Source organism: Amblyomma americanum, chromosome 1, assembly GCF_052857255.1.
Source record: "Amblyomma americanum isolate KBUSLIRL-KWMA chromosome 1, ASM5285725v1, whole genome shotgun sequence".
Taxonomy (NCBI): domain Eukaryota; kingdom Metazoa; phylum Arthropoda; class Arachnida; order Ixodida; family Ixodidae; genus Amblyomma; species Amblyomma americanum.
The window spans coordinates 147,584,568-147,604,341 of record NC_135497.1 but is presented as its reverse complement, the minus strand read 5'-3'; the positions used below and the strand labels follow the sequence as shown (position 1 = coordinate 147,604,341).

General features: G+C 49.1%; 1 protein-coding gene across 4 annotated transcripts in view; it reads right to left on the bottom strand.

The window, feature by feature from the left end:
* The window catches only part of CadN (neural cadherin), a 269,492-nt gene that overhangs the window by 230,077 nt on the left and 19,641 nt on the right, over positions 1 to 19,774 (bottom strand). For all 4 annotated transcript variants that reach the window (XM_077647253.1, XM_077647251.1, XM_077647254.1 and 1 more), the window contains exons 3-5: positions 4,827 to 5,018; positions 2,017 to 2,263; positions 154 to 370 (exon numbers count right to left, since the gene is read on the bottom strand). In XM_077647253.1, coding sequence (XP_077503379.1) covers positions 154 to 370; positions 2,017 to 2,263; positions 4,827 to 5,018 — 656 coding nt within the window. The remainder of the gene's footprint in view (positions 1 to 153; positions 371 to 2,016; positions 2,264 to 4,826; positions 5,019 to 19,774) is intronic.

The following is a 19,774-nucleotide window of genomic DNA, read 5'->3' as shown; positions in this document are numbered from 1 at the left end:
GATGCCATAAGTATGCTTCTAGCCAAATATACTACTTTTGCACATAATCCTTTGCACATTTGATATTTGAACAACAGAGAAACAAGAGAGAGAAAAATAGCTTGCTAAAATTGCAAAAAAAAATTCCTGAAAGTTTGTGCAGAACATACTCACCTCAACAGAGGTTGAAAAGCCACCGGAGTCTTCAGTTGCAGTGACAATAAGAGAGTAGGATTTTGGCTGCCGTAGGTCTTCATAGTCCAGCTCTTTGGCCAACTTCACTACTCCGCTGGTGGGTCCGATGTTGAAGGTGCCAGCTCCCTTGCCCTGGGCCCGCAGAGTGTACCGGATCTCCCGATCGGCAAAAGATTTGGCCTTCACCTCGATGATACTGAATAAAGAAAAAAAGACATAAAAACATACAAATGTAGATGCCAGATGCGATTTCAAGACTAATGACTCAAGGTTAAATCTACTTGCTGAGATATCACAACCTTCAGCGAAACAGTGTGAAACAATGCTGCAGAGACCCACAGAGGAGTTCATGTACTGAGAGCCCCTTAATAATTAAGATGATTACACAAATAATTCCTTGCACAAAAAATAGCCGCTAACAAAGAGCACAAAACTTTGCTGCTAGCAATGATATGAGAAAGTAAAGCGTCGAAACTTTTTCACAAATACTAGCGCTCTAAAACAACATACAATATGCTCAACAACTATGTTGCTCTATCCGCAGCACATGCTATGAGGCTGCTATTCATCACCCAGAGAAGGAGAGCAATGACACAAGTTCATGTCATGCAAGTTATCCTCGCAACCGACGAGGGCTGGCAGCTGCTGACATAAACCCTTCCTACTGTGGCCACGGCGACCTGGTCCCTTTTGGTAGACTGTACTTTAAAGCAGGATCCTTTGTTTGCTCAACATGTGTAACATAGAAATGTGATTTATTACCCCTTGAACTCCTGAGAACTTCTGTCTCAAAAAAAAAAAAACATATATACATGTATATTCCTAGATTCCCTCAATTTTGAAACATACTGACATGCAATTTTGTTCTTCACATTCATTCAAAACCAAAACAAGGGTTTGTCTTGACCTGTGTGCTGTTAGGCTTTCCCCTAGCACATAAGCAAGTTTTGACTTTTTGCACTCCGTTTGATGCATAGCGTGCAGCACTTCCAAGGCTAGTATGGCTCTTCGCACTGGTTACGTCCACATCCAAAAAGCAGTTTGTCATACAGACAAGAAGGCTCAAGTACCGTAACTGGCAAGGTCCTTGCACTTCTTTTTACTTCTTACTACGTTTTCATCCTGCCCCTCATCATTTAAATCTGTGGTTCAATAAATCAGCACCTTGTCAATGATTTTCAATGCAAGCGTATCATTTTATACTGCTCGACGCTTTCGCCAAAACACTCACCAAGGCTTCGAGAAGTATGAGTGATATACAGCACAGTGACATGCTTTTGTGGGCACATTACTTGCATTGCTTCCACAACACTGCAAGCTAAGTGTAAAATGCTAAGTGTGAACTTAGCTGTTGGCACACAAAATTTAAGCAAAAAGAAACCTATAACGATCCCGTGAAATGAAATACACAAGTGCCCATGGTTTGCAACTAGAATGTTTTGTCCAGCTAGTAATCAGCTGTATAATAGTCTTAAAAGCAAGCTGAAAGAGGAGTCCTCATACCAGCCCTTGAGACCCTTTTACAATCTCTTCACTGTATGCACCTCTGTATTTCTTCCTGCATCTTGGGAGTGTGTGCCACTTTAAAGAAATGACAATCCTGCAGCCTTTTCAAGCAGCAAACTGTCAGCAAAATCTTGGTTTTACCTTAACTCCTAGCAAATCACAAGCCATTTCTCAAGAGCAATATTACCATACGCCGGGACATTTTTCTAGAATGAGCAATGCTCAGACCTGAGTTATACAATCAACACAGAGCCCAATTAGACTGCTCAAACACCAACCGAAGCACTTACTACACGTTCAGCCATGATAAATGCAAAGAAATGTTTGCAAACTCACTCGGAGTCTTTCTTCTGGTTCTCTGGAATGACCGCTTCATAAAAGGGCACATAAAACTGAGGCTGGCGCTTGCCACCAACCACTGAGAGGCGCTCCTCACGCGTTGACTGGTACTGTCGATCTCCTACTTGGCCATTGAGGTCTTCAGCCTTGACATACAGCACATACTCCTTGTCTAGCATGAATGGTGCTGAACCCAACGTCACCACCTCACCCGAGTGCGCGTCCACGTCAAACCTGTTGCCACCTGCATAAGAGCCAGGATGCAAGGCTCTAAAACATGCCTCCAAACATGACAAACACAAAAGTCAGATGCCAGGAGCATTACAACATTGCAATATCACTAGTTTATGCATTTGGCAAGGGTGTGTGAACATTCAAATTTCTGAATAGCAAATTGAACATCCTACTCGATTCATCAAACGAATCAAAAGTGCAAAGTTCTAAATTATTTAAAACTATTCCAATATGTTTTCAAGTTTTTTTTTTAATACAGTAGAATATCGATGATACAAATCTCACAGGGTCACGAAAAATATTCGTACCATCCGAAATTCGTATCACCCAAAACAAACAAAAATTTGTGTGCAAAGTTTACGCAAATCTAATTTTGGCTCACGGGACCCACTTACTGCCTCAGGCCACTGCCGGCTCATGACAACGGCAATATACAGGCCACGTGCTGCCGCGCATTGCTCGCAGTGCGCACCGCGCGACTGGCAATCAGGACGTCGGCGATGTACAGACAGCAAGTATTTGGTGCTAGAGGGTGTGGCCGCGGCCCGTGCATTCATATCATCCACAGTGGTGCGGGGAGCTGTTCATGACATCCGAATTTTTTGCCCATTGCCACAGTGCAGTCAAACCAGGGCATTTCACGAATTCGTATCATCTCGAAATTCGTATCAGACGGGATCATATTATTAAGATTCTACAGTAACTGGTACGAAGAAACATCGCAGTTTTCATCAAATTCAAAATAGCACTCACTTCCATTCTGTGCACAGCATGCTGCCGCAATTGGTCTAGCAGCTTTGAATGTTCAGCAACACAATGCAGCCCATTCGTGTGGCAGTGTTGACACTGCTTATAGATGCCCCTCCCTCAAGACTGGGTGATGCAGCAAAGTCCAGGCAGGTTTAACTAACCCTGTTGCAATGCCCGATCTCCCAGGCCATAACTCATAGCTAGGGTTTCGACGTTTGTTTCGATTTTTCAAAAATTCGGTGGACATTTTACATCGTTTATTTCAGAATGCGTTTTTTTTTTTTCAAATATTATTTTCGACGAATGAGTTCGACTTTTTTCGGTGATTTAATGTGGCAATTTGAGTGGTCAAGAATTATTTACGAGTCTATCTCAGCATTTTTGTTAGCATTAACAGTTTGTCTGCCAGTAATTAAAAGAATTTACCATTAATTTCACACTTGAAGGCATGTTTTTGTCCAGGAATAGCTTTCGTCATTAAATGCGACAGCCAGCACTCAAGAACGCAAGTGGAATTTACTTCTAAAAACTAGGCTGACAAGTTTTCTTTGGCTTGTCTCGCTTTGTTGAGCAAGGAGCCGGCTACCACGTGGTCTACGTGTTGATGGCAGTGATGGAACTGCAGCTCGATCACCTCAGTAGCCCAAACATCGTACTTTTCATGACAGCCATGCACGGTTTCATGTTAGTGACCTATAAGCAGTTGATAAACCTACTTAACCAACTAAGTGCTCTAAATGGGGGGTGATAGTGAACAAACAGTGTTTAGCTAGCAGGCGGCGAGGAGAAAAATGCCTCAAATCGCACAACTGCACAGCTTAAGCAACAATACCACCGTCTCGGCACGTAGCTGGCTCTGCTACTTACTTAATTTTCAACTTTTACTAATGTAACTTGTACCTGTAGCGGCCTACCACGTGCTACGATGGTCTGGCCGAAGAAAAAGACGACCTGCACCAGCTTATGCAGTGCGCGAGCAGAAGATTTTCTGCGCAGTCTGCGCACAGTCTGGCTTACGCCTGGCTGAGTGGGCCTGGAAATATGTAATTGTGGACACCAGGCAATCAGGCTTGTCTGGTTCTCCTACACCACATACTCAACAGCCAGCTAGGTATTCCTTAGATTCTAAAAATTCTGCCCTTTCTCGGTTGAAACCGAATTTCAAAACTAAGTTTGGCATCCTTTTACTCTTTTCTTTATTTTTTTTTCAGCTGAAACAAAAGTGCAACCCCTACTCACAGCTTTCGCCCTTCTCATCACCTGAGATGTGGTCGTAGTCATTCGCTATCGTCGGCAGTAACAAAAGGTAATTTTCCTATGCGTGTCACAAGGCAAATTGGAGTTAATATAATGGCTCTGTTCAGTCCCCATAGTGGAGATTGGTGCTGTGACTTTTGGCAGCTATAGCTTTAACTCCATTATTTATAACAATGGTGCTATATATACCATACAATATTTTATTCGTATTCAATTTGGCTCATCCACTGTTTGAATCATATTCTATTCAGTAGTTAACTAAACTATCCTTATTCGATTTGGTTTTGGAAAAGTACTATTTGCACCCCCTACCATTCGGACAAGTGAGAGGTTCTTCAAAGAGAGGTAAGATGCCAATGCAGTTTCAGATATCAATTAAGTAATTAGAACAAAGCTCCTAAATAAAAAACAAGTTCGGCTTTTGCATTCTACAGAGCCACTTCCCATAAAAAGGGCAGTAATTAAAAATAAAATGCCTCAACAACATCCAAACAAATCTTCGCGTAATGTCCCGAACTTTACTATAATGTGTGGTGAATACGTAAGAAAAAGGTGCTGGGACTCACTCCTGTCGCGCACAATAGAGTAGCGAATATTGTGGTCCGTGTCCGGATCCCTGGCCTGCAACTTGAAGACAGGAGTGCCGGCCGGGGCATTCAACTGTACAACAGCCTGCATCGGAATCGGCCGGTTGATGAAGTAGGGGGGCTCGTCGTTCACGTCCGCTATCCGGATGATGATTCGTTGCCGCTCCTTCTCTGCAATGTCCCAACACAAAACCATAGTAAATTGTCGGCCTTTACCCGTGAATAAATGAAAATCAACGATCATGGTTAAAAACAGCCATTCATTTACAACTATAAACCAGAAATTAACACTACTGAAATGTTTTGCAACAATCTTTTAAGCACGAAGTTTCTGGCTGCTCACAAGTGACTGAAACCAGGGGCAAACATTTAAAACAAAACTCTAATGACACATTCAGCAAGTCAGTGTCATTTATGTAACATCACAGGCACCATTTTGTTGTCCAGCATGTAACTTCAGCAGTGCTGGCCCGAGCAGGAGGCAATCCCTTGAGGCATACTGGCAGCCTTTTGCAATGCTCCACAGAAAACAAAATGGCGGCCACCGTGACGTCTGTGAATACTCACTATTGCCAAAGTCTCTAAACAGATATTCTTGAACAGGTGATTGGGACCAATATCACAAGAAAATGTGTAGGGAAAAGCGCAGGTTCCAAGTTTAAAAAAAAAAATGAGAACGAGCGCCAACTTGCAGAACACAGAAGCAATGAGCAAGTCAGCACCATTTTTTTTTAATGAAGATTTCAGGCGCACCATGACAATGTCCACAGTGGAGGTTTATTCCAAGATTTTAAAAAAAAGCCACATTGACACCAATGAGAATGTTGCACTGGTGCCACAGGCTTCCTGGCTAACTTCAAAAGACTATTTTTCAAAGAGTCTGCTATAGACAACCATAAATTGCTTATATTCACTTCACTGTTCATAAAGGGTTAATTGGAGACGCATGGGAGAGGCCTTTGCCCTGCAGTGGGTGTAAGAAGGCTGATGATGATGATTATGATCATCATCATCAAGCGAGTGGAGGTTTATAAAGATGTACTATGTATCAGCTGGAGGCTGCATCAGAATACAGCAGATATGTGGACAGACAGGACTGAAAGCTACGCATGCTGTGCACGAGCACGCACTTTAATAAGCTAGGAAGAAAGCCATGCTCAGCAGATAGGCAAAATACAAAGTTTCCCAAAAACAACGAGCAGCACCTGGCCAATATTCCAAGGTCAGCGCGGGAGAAGATAAAATTACAGAAGGCTATTTTCGGGGCGCATGCGCGGGCTTTAACGACGCGCGCCAGGGTGCCCGAGGGGATTCCCGCCGGCGCCAGACAGAAAAATCGAAGTGCTCCGAGGAAGAGCCCGGCGCCCCGGAAATCGGTCGCAAAGCCGACGGGCGCAGGCAGCGTTCGCGGCCACAGTCAGCGACGCAGCGTGTTGCGTCTGGCGCGGCGGCGCTCTTTGTACTGCGCGCCGGACAGACGACAGCGAGACTTTAGCCCAAACATCCTACAGAACGCGTGCGCCAACTTGGGCACCACGGTTGGAAGAACGACTTGCATGGGCGAGCCTGCGCGGGTTCGCAAACAGACCAAACACAAGAAGCGCAAGGGGGCGGGGCACCTGACAGCGACACCTTTGTGCATATGTCGGAGAGCTGAATCAGGTCGACTCCAAATCGACGTTGCGACTGGTGACAGGGCACGCCCTCATGTGCAGTTCCAACTAGACACAGACACAATCTGCCAACCAATACAGCCAGGGCTGCAAGTTGGAAACGAACGGGACGGCGCCATCGTAAGCCGGGGTATGCACGAGCAAAACAAGAATGGGCAGGAGGGCTAATTACCCGCCGCGGTGGCTCAGCGGTTACGGCGCTCGACTACTGGTCCGGAGTTCCCGGGTTCGAACCCGACCGCGGCGGCTGCGTTTTTATGGAGGAAAAACGCTAAGGCGCCCGTGTGCTGTGCGATGTCAGTGCACGTTAAAGATCCCCAGGTGGTCGAAATTATTCCGGAGCCCTCCACTACGGCACCTCTTCCTTTCCTTTTTCACTCCCTCCTTTATCCCTTTCCTTATGGCGCAGTGTCTAATCAGACAGATACTGCGCCATTTCCTTTCCCCAAAAACCAATTATTATTATTATTATTAGGAGGAGGAGGAGGAGGGCTAAAAAGAACATTTTCAAGGTGATCTACAATTTCAGTACTGACACTTTTTCCCGAAGTCAAAATTTATAAAGTTAGGTAATCTAAATTAACCAACGTTGCACAACGAAAAAACTACTGCAGACTAGGCCACCCGACTCCCAACAGCACAGAGTTGGTTTCACTTGCCTAGGACACTATTCTTCTTAGAAAACTTGGTTACATCTAGCCGGACACTAGGTGTATACAGGATGTTCACGCAACTTGACCCAATAATTGGTTTTTGGGGAAAGGAAATGGCGCAGTATCTGTCTCATATATCCTTGGACACCTGAACCGCGCCGTAAGGGAAGGGACAAGGGAGGGAGTGAAAGAGGAAAGAAGGGAAGGAGGTGCCGTAGAGGAGGGCTCCGGAGTAATTTCGACCACCTGGGGATCTTTAACGTGCACTGACATCGCACAGCACACGGGCGCCTCAGCGTTTCCCCCCCATAAAAACGCAGCCGCCGCGGTCGGGTTCAAACCCGGGAACTCCGGATCAGTAGCCGAGCGCCGTAACCGCTGAGCCACCGCGGCGGGTCCCACAACTCGACCCAAGGATTTTAAAAAAAAGGCAGCGCGGCGGAGCTGAGTGGAACAAACGACATACTGTGTACCGTAGTGTGGCGCCGCTCAGTTTTTTTTACTCCACTTGAAAGTTAATTTGAAGAAAGCCCGCGAAATATGAAAACCCCCGTGACCGCTCATGCGCTACCACTTTCCAGTGCTCACAACCGTGTTTTGAACGAACGAAATGTGCGAGCGGGCCGTGCCCAAATGAGCGGACGCCGCTCCAGTTCGACGGGCCGCAGAATGATACAAAGAAAAGGGAGGCTATACAGCTTGAAACAGTTTAATATATAAATATATAGGGGGTAGAGCTGGCGGCGCTACACTTCATCCATCATGGAGAGGCGCAGCAATGCCGGCAAGACAAGGCTGATTGGGCGTAAAAGGTGAATTCAGCCGCAAACATACAAGATCTTCTCGAGGCAAACCTCGAAGAAATGCTGTGAAAGCTTCCGTAGCAGCCTAACGCCCAACTTTCGCTCGCGTTAAGTCTACTGAAGTGAAGAACACACTATCGAAATTAGCTAACCTTTTTAATTTCCAGGTAGAATGAAAACAAAACTGCTTTTTCAGGAAAGGAAATGACGCAGTATCTGTCTCGCATATCTCGGTGGACACCCGAACCGCGCCGTTGGGGAAGGGGGGAGTGAAAGAAGAAAGAGGGGCCGAAGTGGAGGCCTCCGGAAAAATTTCCACCACCTAAGGATCTTTAACGTGCACTGACATCGCACAGCACACGGGCGCCTTTTGCGCAAAGTTCTTGTTTTCGGTTCAACACTAGCCAAGTCAAATAAGCAACCTCGTCGTCCCGGCACTCCCGCTGTGCAGGCAGGGGCTTATTATTTTTCAATCTTTTTAGGTTGCCCCAACCTCATATATGCGGATTAAGTGCTCTTTAAGAAACTCGCATAGAGGGCGTCGCCAGCTTTCCCGCTGGGTAATATTTAGAAACTGCCTTGAAATACGCGACCCGCGAAATATGAAAAAAAAAAATCAACGCGGAGCGCTTGCGCTGCCGTATTGTGGCGCAGCCAGACGCGTTTTGCAGGGTTTTATAAAGGGTTTCATAAAGAGTGTAAAGCAACGGTGGTGTAGGGGTATAGGCATGCATAGAACATCTGCTAATAGCGCCGCTTTACACCGCCAAGGTTCCCGTGACACCTTCACACCATGCTTTACATCGCGTCAGGTAAAGCTCTACGCTGTACCTGACGCGGGACGGTGTAATGCGGCCGACTTGTGCGTGCAAAATCTGGAAGAACTCGGAGCGAAATTTTCGATTAGAAATGGCTGAAAGTTTGCGCGACGAAACAAGTTTTTAAAGTTGCATGGCTTTCCGGGTTCAAAGTTTACTTGCTCGGCAAGGCAACGTTCACTGCTTTGTAAACATATACGGTCTAACGCCTCAGAGCTGCACGTGGGCTACGAAGGACGCCGATATCAACTGCGGCGACAAGGGGCTCCTTGAACGTGCGCTGACTTGCACAGCAGCACACGGCTCCGAAATTCAAAATGGCGACTCTGACAATGCAACCTTTACGGGCACCCTGCAAATACTCTCGCGGCACTCTGCTGCGCTTCCTTCCACCACCCCTCATATTTTGCTGCCTTTGTTTCGCAGCTTCGGTCTCCTCGGCAAATAGAGGGCGCCACTGGCAGCCGGTTTTGCTGCACAAGAGAATCATCTCGTCTTCAAAAGGAACACAAAGAGCGCATTCAGGTACGACTGGTTGACTGCATGCAGCACGCTACAAATGCCCAGATGAAAGAGCCCCGCGACAAAAAAAAAAAAAAAACTTAGCGGCTCCTTTACCTTTGCTTATCAGAAAAACTTGGGACACTTATTTCGAGTCAGGAGGTCAGACCCACGCCGCAGCAGAAAAAGCAGCACCCTGTCAGAGGAAAGACTAAAAGGAAGTATGCCGTCCTGTATTGCAGTGCAGAAACTAGTCGGATGCAACTAGACGAACGACAAAATGTCACGACGCCGCAACTAATCCCATTGCCCGCCAACTCCGACGTCAACCGCAACGCCATGACACACAGTCGGGCCCTTCGGCTGGAGGGCCTCCTTTGAGGGCTATTTGCCGCTGCGTTCTCGAGTTGCATCGGACTGCATCTTCCCGATGGGGACGCTGCGGTCGGCGACAGCCATTTCAATCCTTCATCAGCATGAACGGATCATGGGCCATCGTCGAGCAAGCGACTACAGAGTGCACACAGCCTGTCGAAACGGCGCACGAGGAGAACAGGAACCCAGAATACAAGACAATTAATTCACTTTCTTGACCCACATTCTGCCACGCCGACTTCATTGCCGTAATGCAAAAACTTGTTTCCTGAAAAGCGGCCAAGTCTCAAAGTGTCCAACGGGTCCTCTGCCGTGTCCCCCTGCGTGCCTTCCCTCGCTCAGACCGGAACGAAGGAACGCCCCTTCGGAATGCCGCTGCGCTCAACGGGCGGCTATGCGCGCAGCGGTACACATGCGCGGCCAGCGCAGATCATACCGCGCGGATTGCTTCCCAGCCCTTCCGCCGGAGGAGGGGAATCCCCGGAGTGGCGAGAGAGAGCGGCCGTCGCACCCGTCGCCAGAGAATGGCCGGAAGAGAGGCGCATGCCAGCGACGCTGACGTCACGGCCGCGCCAACGCGAGCGGGCACAAAAGACGCGATCGTCGGGCCGGAGCGCGCTGTCTCCACCGCCGCCAGGACCGGCGGTGAACGCGCGGACTACGCCGCCCGACCTTTCGTCGCCCCTAATGCGACCCGCGATTACCGCTCAACTCCAGCAACACTGGATCGATGCGCAGAAACGAATTCCTACCGGCGAGCTTTGTCGGGCCACTTGGCACCTAATGATGTCAGCAAAAGCCTGACGCGCCTAGACAGCCGACAGATCGCACCGCTACCAGACCGGTCCCGCCGAGGGATCCCCGGAGCGGGTTTCCAGCGCGCCCGAGATGACGGGTCATCGACGCCGATCATTCCAGATGCAGCTCGCGTAACAGTATCGAGTCACCACACCAGCACGCTCACAGGAGCCCGCGCAATGTAGTGCCGACGCACTTCTGGCGGAAGTTATGCCTCCCGATAAGCAACAACGAGCAGATATGCGAGCGCGCACGTGCCCTTGCCAGCCAGCTGGACGTTGGGCCACTCACTTTTATTCATTCCAGATACCTCTAGGGCCCTAGGCGCCAGGGGCTCAATAAAACACTGGTTCGATGGCTTTCTTAAAATCATCCGGGCTTGCATGAAGGATGGCAATTGTGGGAGAACTTTTCCTGTCCCGAGCTGTTTGGATAAAGGACTGAAGGTGGGCAAACGACCCTGTGGCGGTGACCTGTGCGGGCTGAGAAACGATGAGCAGGTTGAATAGGAGAGTTATCAGAGAGTGTGTGTGATATATTTTATGACATAAAGATAATCTCCATTTTATGGCGCTGCTCGAGGTTAGATAGGCCTGCTTTATTTTCAAGGTGCGTAACAGTGGTGGAGTACAATTAGTGGAGATGTCATCAATCGAACGGCAGTTTCGAGCAAGTTCGATAGAATTAGTAGGGTTAAGTTGAGCGGGGTCCCAGATGGCGGATGAGTACTCTGATTTGGGTCAAATTAGTGTTTTGTAAGCAAGTAATTTAACAGTTGGGGAGCTAGATGTAAATGACAAACTAGCCGAGAGCTCTGTTAGGGTTACTTAATGGGACCGCCGCGGTGGCTCAGTGGCTATGGCACTCGGCTGACGGCATTGGGCGGATACCTCGCGAGCAGAGCCGGTTCATTCCGGCGAACTTTCTCCGCAACTGTAAGAATCGCGCACTTTTCAGAGCAATGCAGACACCCAGACTCACCGGCACCACAACTCAGGCGTTACTTTTCCTCTCAGTGCAGCTTCGAAATTTTACTGATTACCTTCTCTACCTTGCGTTTCAGCTGACCTGATACCAGAATAGAGCAAATAAATATTGAAACGATGACATGACTGGCCGAAGTCATTTTGGCACAGCCAAAGGTGCGCATTGGTGCACAGAAAAGGGAGCGACTGAACACTGTAGTTATGAAACCAAAAGGGTACGTTTTTTTTTTTTCTATCGTTGATCACTCGGACATTATAGTCGTAATTATTTTTTAAAGTCAAAAGGTAATTTAAAACATAAAGTAGCATAGAAGACAACCACACGCAGCTGGAAAGATCCCACCCAACCCATGGCCTCCCTCCGCACATCGCGTAACATGCTCGATCAACCGAGTTACGACGGTTGCTCGCGCGAATAATGCCGTCGACTTTCGGAAAAGGCTGCCGCTCGACTTCGCCGTCTAAGCCAAATCATCCGTTCTAATGAAGCGAGCTTTTCGATGACGGGAAAGCACTAAATCCTCTTGAAACCTCACCGAAATTAAAAACGTCGTCCTCGATGCATATAAAAAAAAATTGTACAAGTGGCCAAGTTTCCGGAACACCAAAATCAAGACAAAGCTGAATTTCTTCGCTACCTCAGCATTTTCCGGGTCTAGCAGGGAAGTGTAAAGCGCGCCTTTCACTTGAAAGACAGTCGCGAAAGTTGTCCCGCCGAAGGAGCCCGATGCCAGCCATTCCGGCCACCGAGCCAGAGTGCCGGCGGCCAGACGGAGAGCGTGCACCAGTCAAACCGAGGAAATGATGTCATCGCACGGGGGCGATAGGAAGACGAACAGGCGGGACTCCCCCCCGCGAGTCCTAATCCCGTCGTAAATAACCGGCGGCCCATTACCCGCGCCGATGGAATCGCGCCGGAACACAAAGCTGCCGGCGGGCCCCCCCAGAATGAGAGGCGGGCCCCATTTCCTCGTCTCCCGGGAGACTACCGAGCCAGAGTTTCCGACACGGGGCGCCAGCCCTCGGCCACGGTTTGCGAGGCTGTCCAGTGAGAGAGACCGGAGCGAGGGGCCGCGATTATTATTATGAAATTTTTGCAGGGACGGGTTGTAGGAATAAAGGAATGCACAGCCCTACAACTGCCGCGGAGAGCAGAGGCGCCGCACAGGCGAAGACCGCTGGCGGGCACGAGTCGGCCGAGCACGCGTGCGAGAAACGGACGAGCATCCAGGCCTGTACAGCAGCGGCGCCTTCCAACTGCGCGAGGTCGCGCACAACACGGCATAGCCGCGCCAGTCGCAACGCGGCCGCTTGCTCACGGCATACGGCACGCCGCACACTGCACCGGTCGGGGAAGCCCTCGCGACGCCAGAATGCGGCCGCTAGACGGCAACGTGCTGCGCCGCTTGCACGCCCTTTTACGCGCAAACCCGGCGCACGCATCGCCCGCAGGCGGCTCTTTCCGGGGCCTGCGAGCCCAGGCCCCGGACTGGAGGGGCGACGGCGAAACGGTAACGCGGAGAAAAAAAAAAAAAAACGTGACACCGGCACGCGGCCGCGCCGAGCTCGGTCAGGAAGCGCTGCCGCCGCGAATCTCCACAGCGAGGCCTCCTCAGCACTCATCGCGTCGGCGGAGGAAGAAGCGAGCTGCAAACCACCCCGGCCCAAAGGGTACGCTCCACCGACACAGCGCCGATATGCTGGGAGAGTTCTAGCGAAGGCTTCCTCGAGTGGCCGCAGCTCCTTGGTGGGCACGCGGCCAGCGTAATAACGGGCGCACTCATGCAACAGTCGGGAGAGGTGCCCGTCTCCTTCGACGCTCGCGAACGGCTGAAGAAGTCAACAGCGACAGCCTGCAGCCTCCTCGAACAACCAGATACGCTGGCTTTCCCGCAAGGGGTCCGATCGCTACGCCCTGCGGACACAGTCGACTACTGAACAACACTCCGCATAGTTGCGAACAATCTCACGAAACTAGACGGCGACTCGGCGCTCTCCCGGTGCAACTAATTGCGTCGACCAGCTCGACTTGCAGCCTCATTACAACAAGCGGCCCACGAGGAAATAATACAACGAATGACTGGAATCCTCAAAAAATGTAAAATGTCGCTGCCATTGAATACGTCCGACTTTTTTTTTTCTCTCTCTAAAGCCAGGAATAGCCGGCCATTTAGCGGAGTACGCCCGAATGCAAACACTATCCGGCACTAAGTCCACACCGCAGCTAAAAACTGCCGCATCGCCCCGTGGCAAAGCGCCAAGTATGCTAACGATGTCGCAGGCGTTGGACGCCACCTGCCGCGTTGCGCGTGCGTACACGTTTGTGCCTACCGTACGAGAAAGGCGGCCACGTTCGTGACACAGCGGCCGTGTAGTGGAAAGGCATTTTTGAGCACGCGTTCAGACTGAAGAAGCGTTTCTATTTTCACGCGGGTTAGCTAGCATTTCCTTTCTCGCGACATGAGCGAGCGCCGTAAAAATATTGTTCGGCACGCGGACCCTCAGCGTCCCCTAATAATTCGCCACCGACTAGCTACAAGTCGCTTGATTTGATACTTTAATAAGGCGTATAGGTCGGGTACGGGACGGCATCATTTTTTAACCAAACACTTAATTTTAAACAAAAAGCTGTTTAAGCCCCATGAGTACGCCATCTTCCGTTTGCGTCTCTTGGGGAAAGGAAATGGCGCAGTATCTGCCTCGCATATCCCAGCGGAAACCTGAACCGCGCCGTAAGGGAGGGACTAAAGGAGGGAGGGACTGAGAGAAGGAAGAAAGAGGTGCCGTAGTGGAGGGCTCCGGAATAATTTCGACCACCTGGGGATCTTTAACGTGCACCGAGATCGCACACCACACGGGCGCCTTAGCGTTTCGCCTCCATCGAAACGCGGCCGGAGCGGTCGGGTTCGAACCCGGGCACTCCAGATCAGTAGCCGAGCCCCCTAACCACTGAGCTACCGCGGCGGCTTAAGCTTGATTGACATTACAAGGAGCGGCGAGTGACAGTCAGCCTCTCCGTAAAACAACTAAAACAAGTTCAATTACCGCATTCAAGGTCAAACCAGCAACAGCCTTTTTAAAGAGTTTTCGTAGCGGTTAAGGGAATTTTACTAAATTCCGAAACAGTCGAACGTTCTATCTAGAGATACCGGTCGGCAATTTCGCTACTTGGCGTACGAAGAGCCCTTTGAAAGCGTGAGCAATGCAGATAATTCCCGAGAGCTCGGACATTGTCGTGACGTCGCGAGCGCAGATACGCAACTCGCCGACCCGTCGTTGCATTCGACCTTGTAAGCGATTGTTTCTTCAAGTCGACGGTCGCCAACGCTCCCAATTCGAAACTGCAAAAAAAAAAAGACAAAATCGCTTTGCGACAGAGATGCGCAAAGACTGTGAGCGAGCGCGGTGAGTCAACGCGGCGAGGTGGCGACAATTTCCACGCCATAAAAGCGTCATCTTCCCAAGAAACATGCGGGAGAGGCCGGCGCTCTGTGCGCAATCAGTTTCGGAGTGGGCACAAAAAACGCAAAAATAAATTACCTAAAGAACGGCAGCCTTTGCATATTCTGTAAACTGTGCTACGCCGACCCCCAAACAGTCCCTGTAATGTCTGCGTGCTCGCAGTAGTCGGGCAGCCCCTCCCCCTCCTTTTTTTTTCTTTAAATGGGGGGTCACATTCCTTAGCATATATCGTTTTTCAAAATAACAAGTAGAAGTACTTAAAAGGTCAAAAAGCAGGAAACCGAAACTGGGTTTCGACCAAACGACAACGCCACGGATACTGTCACAAAACTTACGGTGTGCGCGATGATTGGCTGAACTGGCGACTGCAAGTGATAGGTTGGGTCATTATTTGCCCGAAACGACCAAAAGCCAGCTCGAAGTTTTGTCCTTCAGCGAACGCAGAGCGAATATCGGATGGCCGTGCGTCCAGTGACGTCACACACGCAAGGTTGCCCGTACACAAAGGACCAGAAAAGTTTCAGTAAGACCGGAGGAGGTAGAAAAAAGGTCGGAGTTGCCCTTTGTATCATTTGAACTCCTTTGCAAAGTCACTGTAGCCATCGCTTCCGGAAAAGTCTAGGAGGCACACAGCGGGATGCATGATGACAGCTGCCAAAGTGAAAGTGGGAAAAGGAAAGTAGGCAGGGGGATAAAAAGAATGAAAAACAAGTCAGCAAGCACGAAAATGAAATAGGACGCCAGCCGCTGGAGTCAACTGCCTCGCCCATCTTAACGACACCGAACAGACCCAAGAAACGTCCACATATGCAGAGGTGGGCACTCTCTACGCGACGTTCATAGGTCGCTGTGCTGTCTACAGAGACGGCCTGCATTCCCCGAACACACGCACAAGCCGCGCTGGTTATTCGAGCTCCGAGGCACCTTTCTGTGTACACCGACCACGCCCTACCCTCTTCGGTGTGCGGACCGGGAGACGCCGAGGCCCGTCTGGACGCTGCTCTCCGGTTACCGGGACCGCTCCCCTTAACACCCGGAAGTGGGTCGTTTGAACTCTTTCCCCGAAAGGACGTTCGTTACTTGATGGGCCCTCATTGTAAAAAGGCGCCTCGGAACAGTTCTCTCGCAGGCAAATAAGCCTGCATCTTTATTCGTTTTTTTTTTTCTGAAGACTACTGTGTCGACTACGCCTGGGAGTCCTCATGCCACTCCTGGCGCAGTGGTGCAGCGGTTAAGCGATGCGCCACTGCCCTGCGATGACAGGTGCTGCCACCGGTGCTGCTCCTTGTGCGATCCAGGCGAGCAGCCCCTAACGACAAATAATTAACCTAACTCCCACCTGCCACTATGCGCAGTTTCCTCACAACCCGGTGGGCAGGTTGTGATGTGCGCCACAAGGTCACGCGACCTTGGTGGCCCACCTGCCCCCCCCCCCCCCCCCCCCCCCCCCCTCAGGTTGCTCCTCTGGGGATTTTTGGTTCACGGCCAACGACGCCGGCTTTTCTGCGACACGGGGCCCTTAACGTCGTGAGCTGCGCGCGCGCATTTCTGTCACAGGGGAGCAAAACACCGCGCGAATATCGGGTCTGCTGCAGCCCTGCGGGAAACAAACGAAAGTCCCGCACGCACAGGTTTTCAGAAGATTAATAAAAGACCTGTATGATGGCGAGACCCCAGAGTGAACTTTTGTGGGCAGGCCGTGCGGGGAGGAATTGGTGCAGAGCACACCATTCAGTTCCTGGCTGCAAGTAAGAATTCTCGTCGTTTCTGTGTTTCGGAAACTCTTGCGGGTACTGCGTTTTACGCTTAGAGCATTTACCATTAAGTACTTTACCATCCCGCGAAAGCGGACGCACGAACGATGACCAGATAAGAATAGACCCCACCCGGAACCGGCCCCCTGGGCGAATCAGGCCACCAGCAACCGCTGGAGATCAGGTGGCGTCTGAGGCAGGAAAAGTAAACACGACATTTCTGCACCTGGGCGCAGACGCAAACGACGTCCCCCGCCAGCTCAACGTAAACAGGGGGAAGGTTGCAGCGCACAGCGGCGCCTACAGATATTCTACACCCATGCCACACGCGCAGAATATATTGCCAAGTTTTTGACGCCTTGAGTTCGTTAAGCCATTACTTGGTGCCACGTGTCCACGAATGATGTCATTAAACGCCGCGGACGATAATGCCGGGAAATTAATGAACAATAGTTATCCGACTAACGAACTTCGCTGAAAATCACAAATTGTGTTAAACATTGTCTGCGGAATTTACTAGAAATATGCTGCAAACTAATCCAGTGATATTCTCAGAAATTTGTAAAAGTAGCCATGAACCCACGCCAAACGTCCCAAACGTTGCTGCGCTAGATCTCCAATTTGTTCAAAAAATTCATGTAAACTTATCCTAATGCGTGTAATGAAAGCCTGAAATATATTTGCAGAAAAAATTCATTCGTGAGGTGAGGGCAGTTTGAATATTTAGAAAGGGCGAGAAACCAGGCACTGATAAAAATAAAAAAATTAAATTTTTAGAACTCACTTCACAATTTTTTCATTGACATTTGCACGGATTCTGGCGTTAGATATAATTCGCAGCATGCAGCTTTATACGGCATAAATATTTTGAAAGAAATAAAAAAGTATGAAAATGTACCGTTTTTGTTTTAAATATCAAGTTGCCCTAGGAAATTCGGAAATAGCCATTTTGTTTCTCTAGATGTCTAGTACCTATAACAAATGTTACAGGTGATGAAACTGCGTACACCAAAGTACAAAAAAAAATACTAATTTCGCAAAAAGTGCGTTTTGAGCCAAAAACACTAGTTTATTTCACCCTGAGGTGGCCCGATTAAAAATACAAACAATAGCGGGTTACGTAGAACGGTTCATTGCCTTTCATTTCTGTAATCTTTATCGAGGTAATTTTTGTCTAAAGCGAGAATAGAATTTTTGAAGTTGAGCTCTTGGGCCGCAAGTAGCGTCGTGTCTTAACGCCTCTCCAACGTAGAACACGGCACCTGGCATGGCACGACACTTGTGGCCAGATAACTTCGTTTAATCTCATTCGCTGTCGTGCACTTTCAGGACTGGAGCTGAAGATGATATGGCGTGACATTCGGCGGATGGTATGTAACAAAAGAGATCGTTTTCCCTTTCGAAGTTCGAACAGACCCGCTTTGGTGCGGGGTGTCCAAGAGAAGAAAAACAATTAGGGTATTCAACGTGCTGTCTCGCACGGACCACGAGGAGGGATGGCCAGCTGGCACGGCAGGCCCATCACAAGTGCTTTATATCTGAATAAGATCTCGGAGCGCATGCGCGTGAAGGTGCGAAGTGCACACCGCTGCGACGAGACGCTCTGGCGGTGAACGCGGCCCGCTCGCGCATAGGTGCGTCGCTCGCACAGCGGCTCGTCTACAGTTGTCGCTGGAGTATTAATGCAGAAATTGCATTGATTAAATCAAATACAACAAAAACATCACATCGGAGACAACCGGGCATGAGCGTCCGAGGGCCACAGGGGTCAGGTGCCACGTGGTGCTGATGCGTCGCGGATTGTTTCCAACACCGGGTCGTTCTGGTCATTTCCAGATCGGCGTCACACAAGCTCTTACGCTGGTGCTTACGTCTGTCATGGCGCCGACAAGAATGACTGAGTGCGACAGAACCACACCGAGCAAGCAGCTCACCTGGGCATGTGCTGCCCCGGCAGCGTTAGGAAAATCTTTTCCCACGAATACCTGTTCGACTACTGAACGTTCCCATGCTTGCCTGCAGTGCAAATTTCACTTAAGAGCAAGGACTCTACATTTCGTCTGGCCACAGTGTCGGCAGTGTCGTGCTCTGCGGTGAAGAGGCGTTAAGAGACGACGCAACTTGCGGTGCGAGAGCTCAACTTCAAAAATTCTCTCGCTTTAAACAAAAATTACCTCGATAAAAAATTTCAGAAACGAAGGCAATAAATTGTTGTACGTAACCCGCTAGTGTTTGTATTTTTATTTGCACCACCTCAAGGTGAAATTCACGAGTGTTTTTGGCTCAAAATGCACTTTTTGCAACTTTGGTTTTTTTTCTTCCTTTCTTCTTTCACTCCCTCCCTTATCCCTTCCCATACGGCGCGGTTCAGGTGTCCAACGATATATGAGGCAGATACTGCGCCATTTCCTTTCCCCCAAAAAACCAATTAAAAACTTTGTTTTTTTTTTAACTTCGACGTACGCAGTTTCATCAACTGTAACATTTGTTATAGGTACTAAACACCTAGAGAAACAAAATGGCTATTTCCGAATTTCCTAGAGCAACTTGATATTTAAAACAAAAAACGACAAAAACGGTACATTTTCATACTTTTTTTCTCTCTTTAAAATATTTATGCCGTATAAAGCTGCATGCTCCGAATTATACGAAAGTCAGAATCTGTGCAAATGTCAATGAAAAAAATTAGTGAAGTGTTTTGTATAAATTTGAATTTATTAATTATTGATCAGTGCATGGTTTCTCGCCCTTTCTAAATATTCAAACTGCCCTCAGCTCACGAATAATTTTTTTCGGCAAAAATATTTCAGGCTTTGATTACGAGCATTAGGATCAGCTTTCATGAATTGTTTTTTTTTACGAATTGAAGATGGCGTGGAATGACCCAAACAAAGGGGAGACGTGCTAGAGGATTACCGGTCTCCGGCTGCGCACGCGCAGTGGCCCCACCTGGTCCCACCCCTTCCACTGAGCCTGTGTAGCTGGCGTCCGGTAATCCGGTATACGTATCCGCTTGGCTGACTCTCTCTAATATAAACATTGTAAATATTTAAATATGGCACAAAACACACACAAGGGAAGACAACGGGACATAGCGCCTGGGG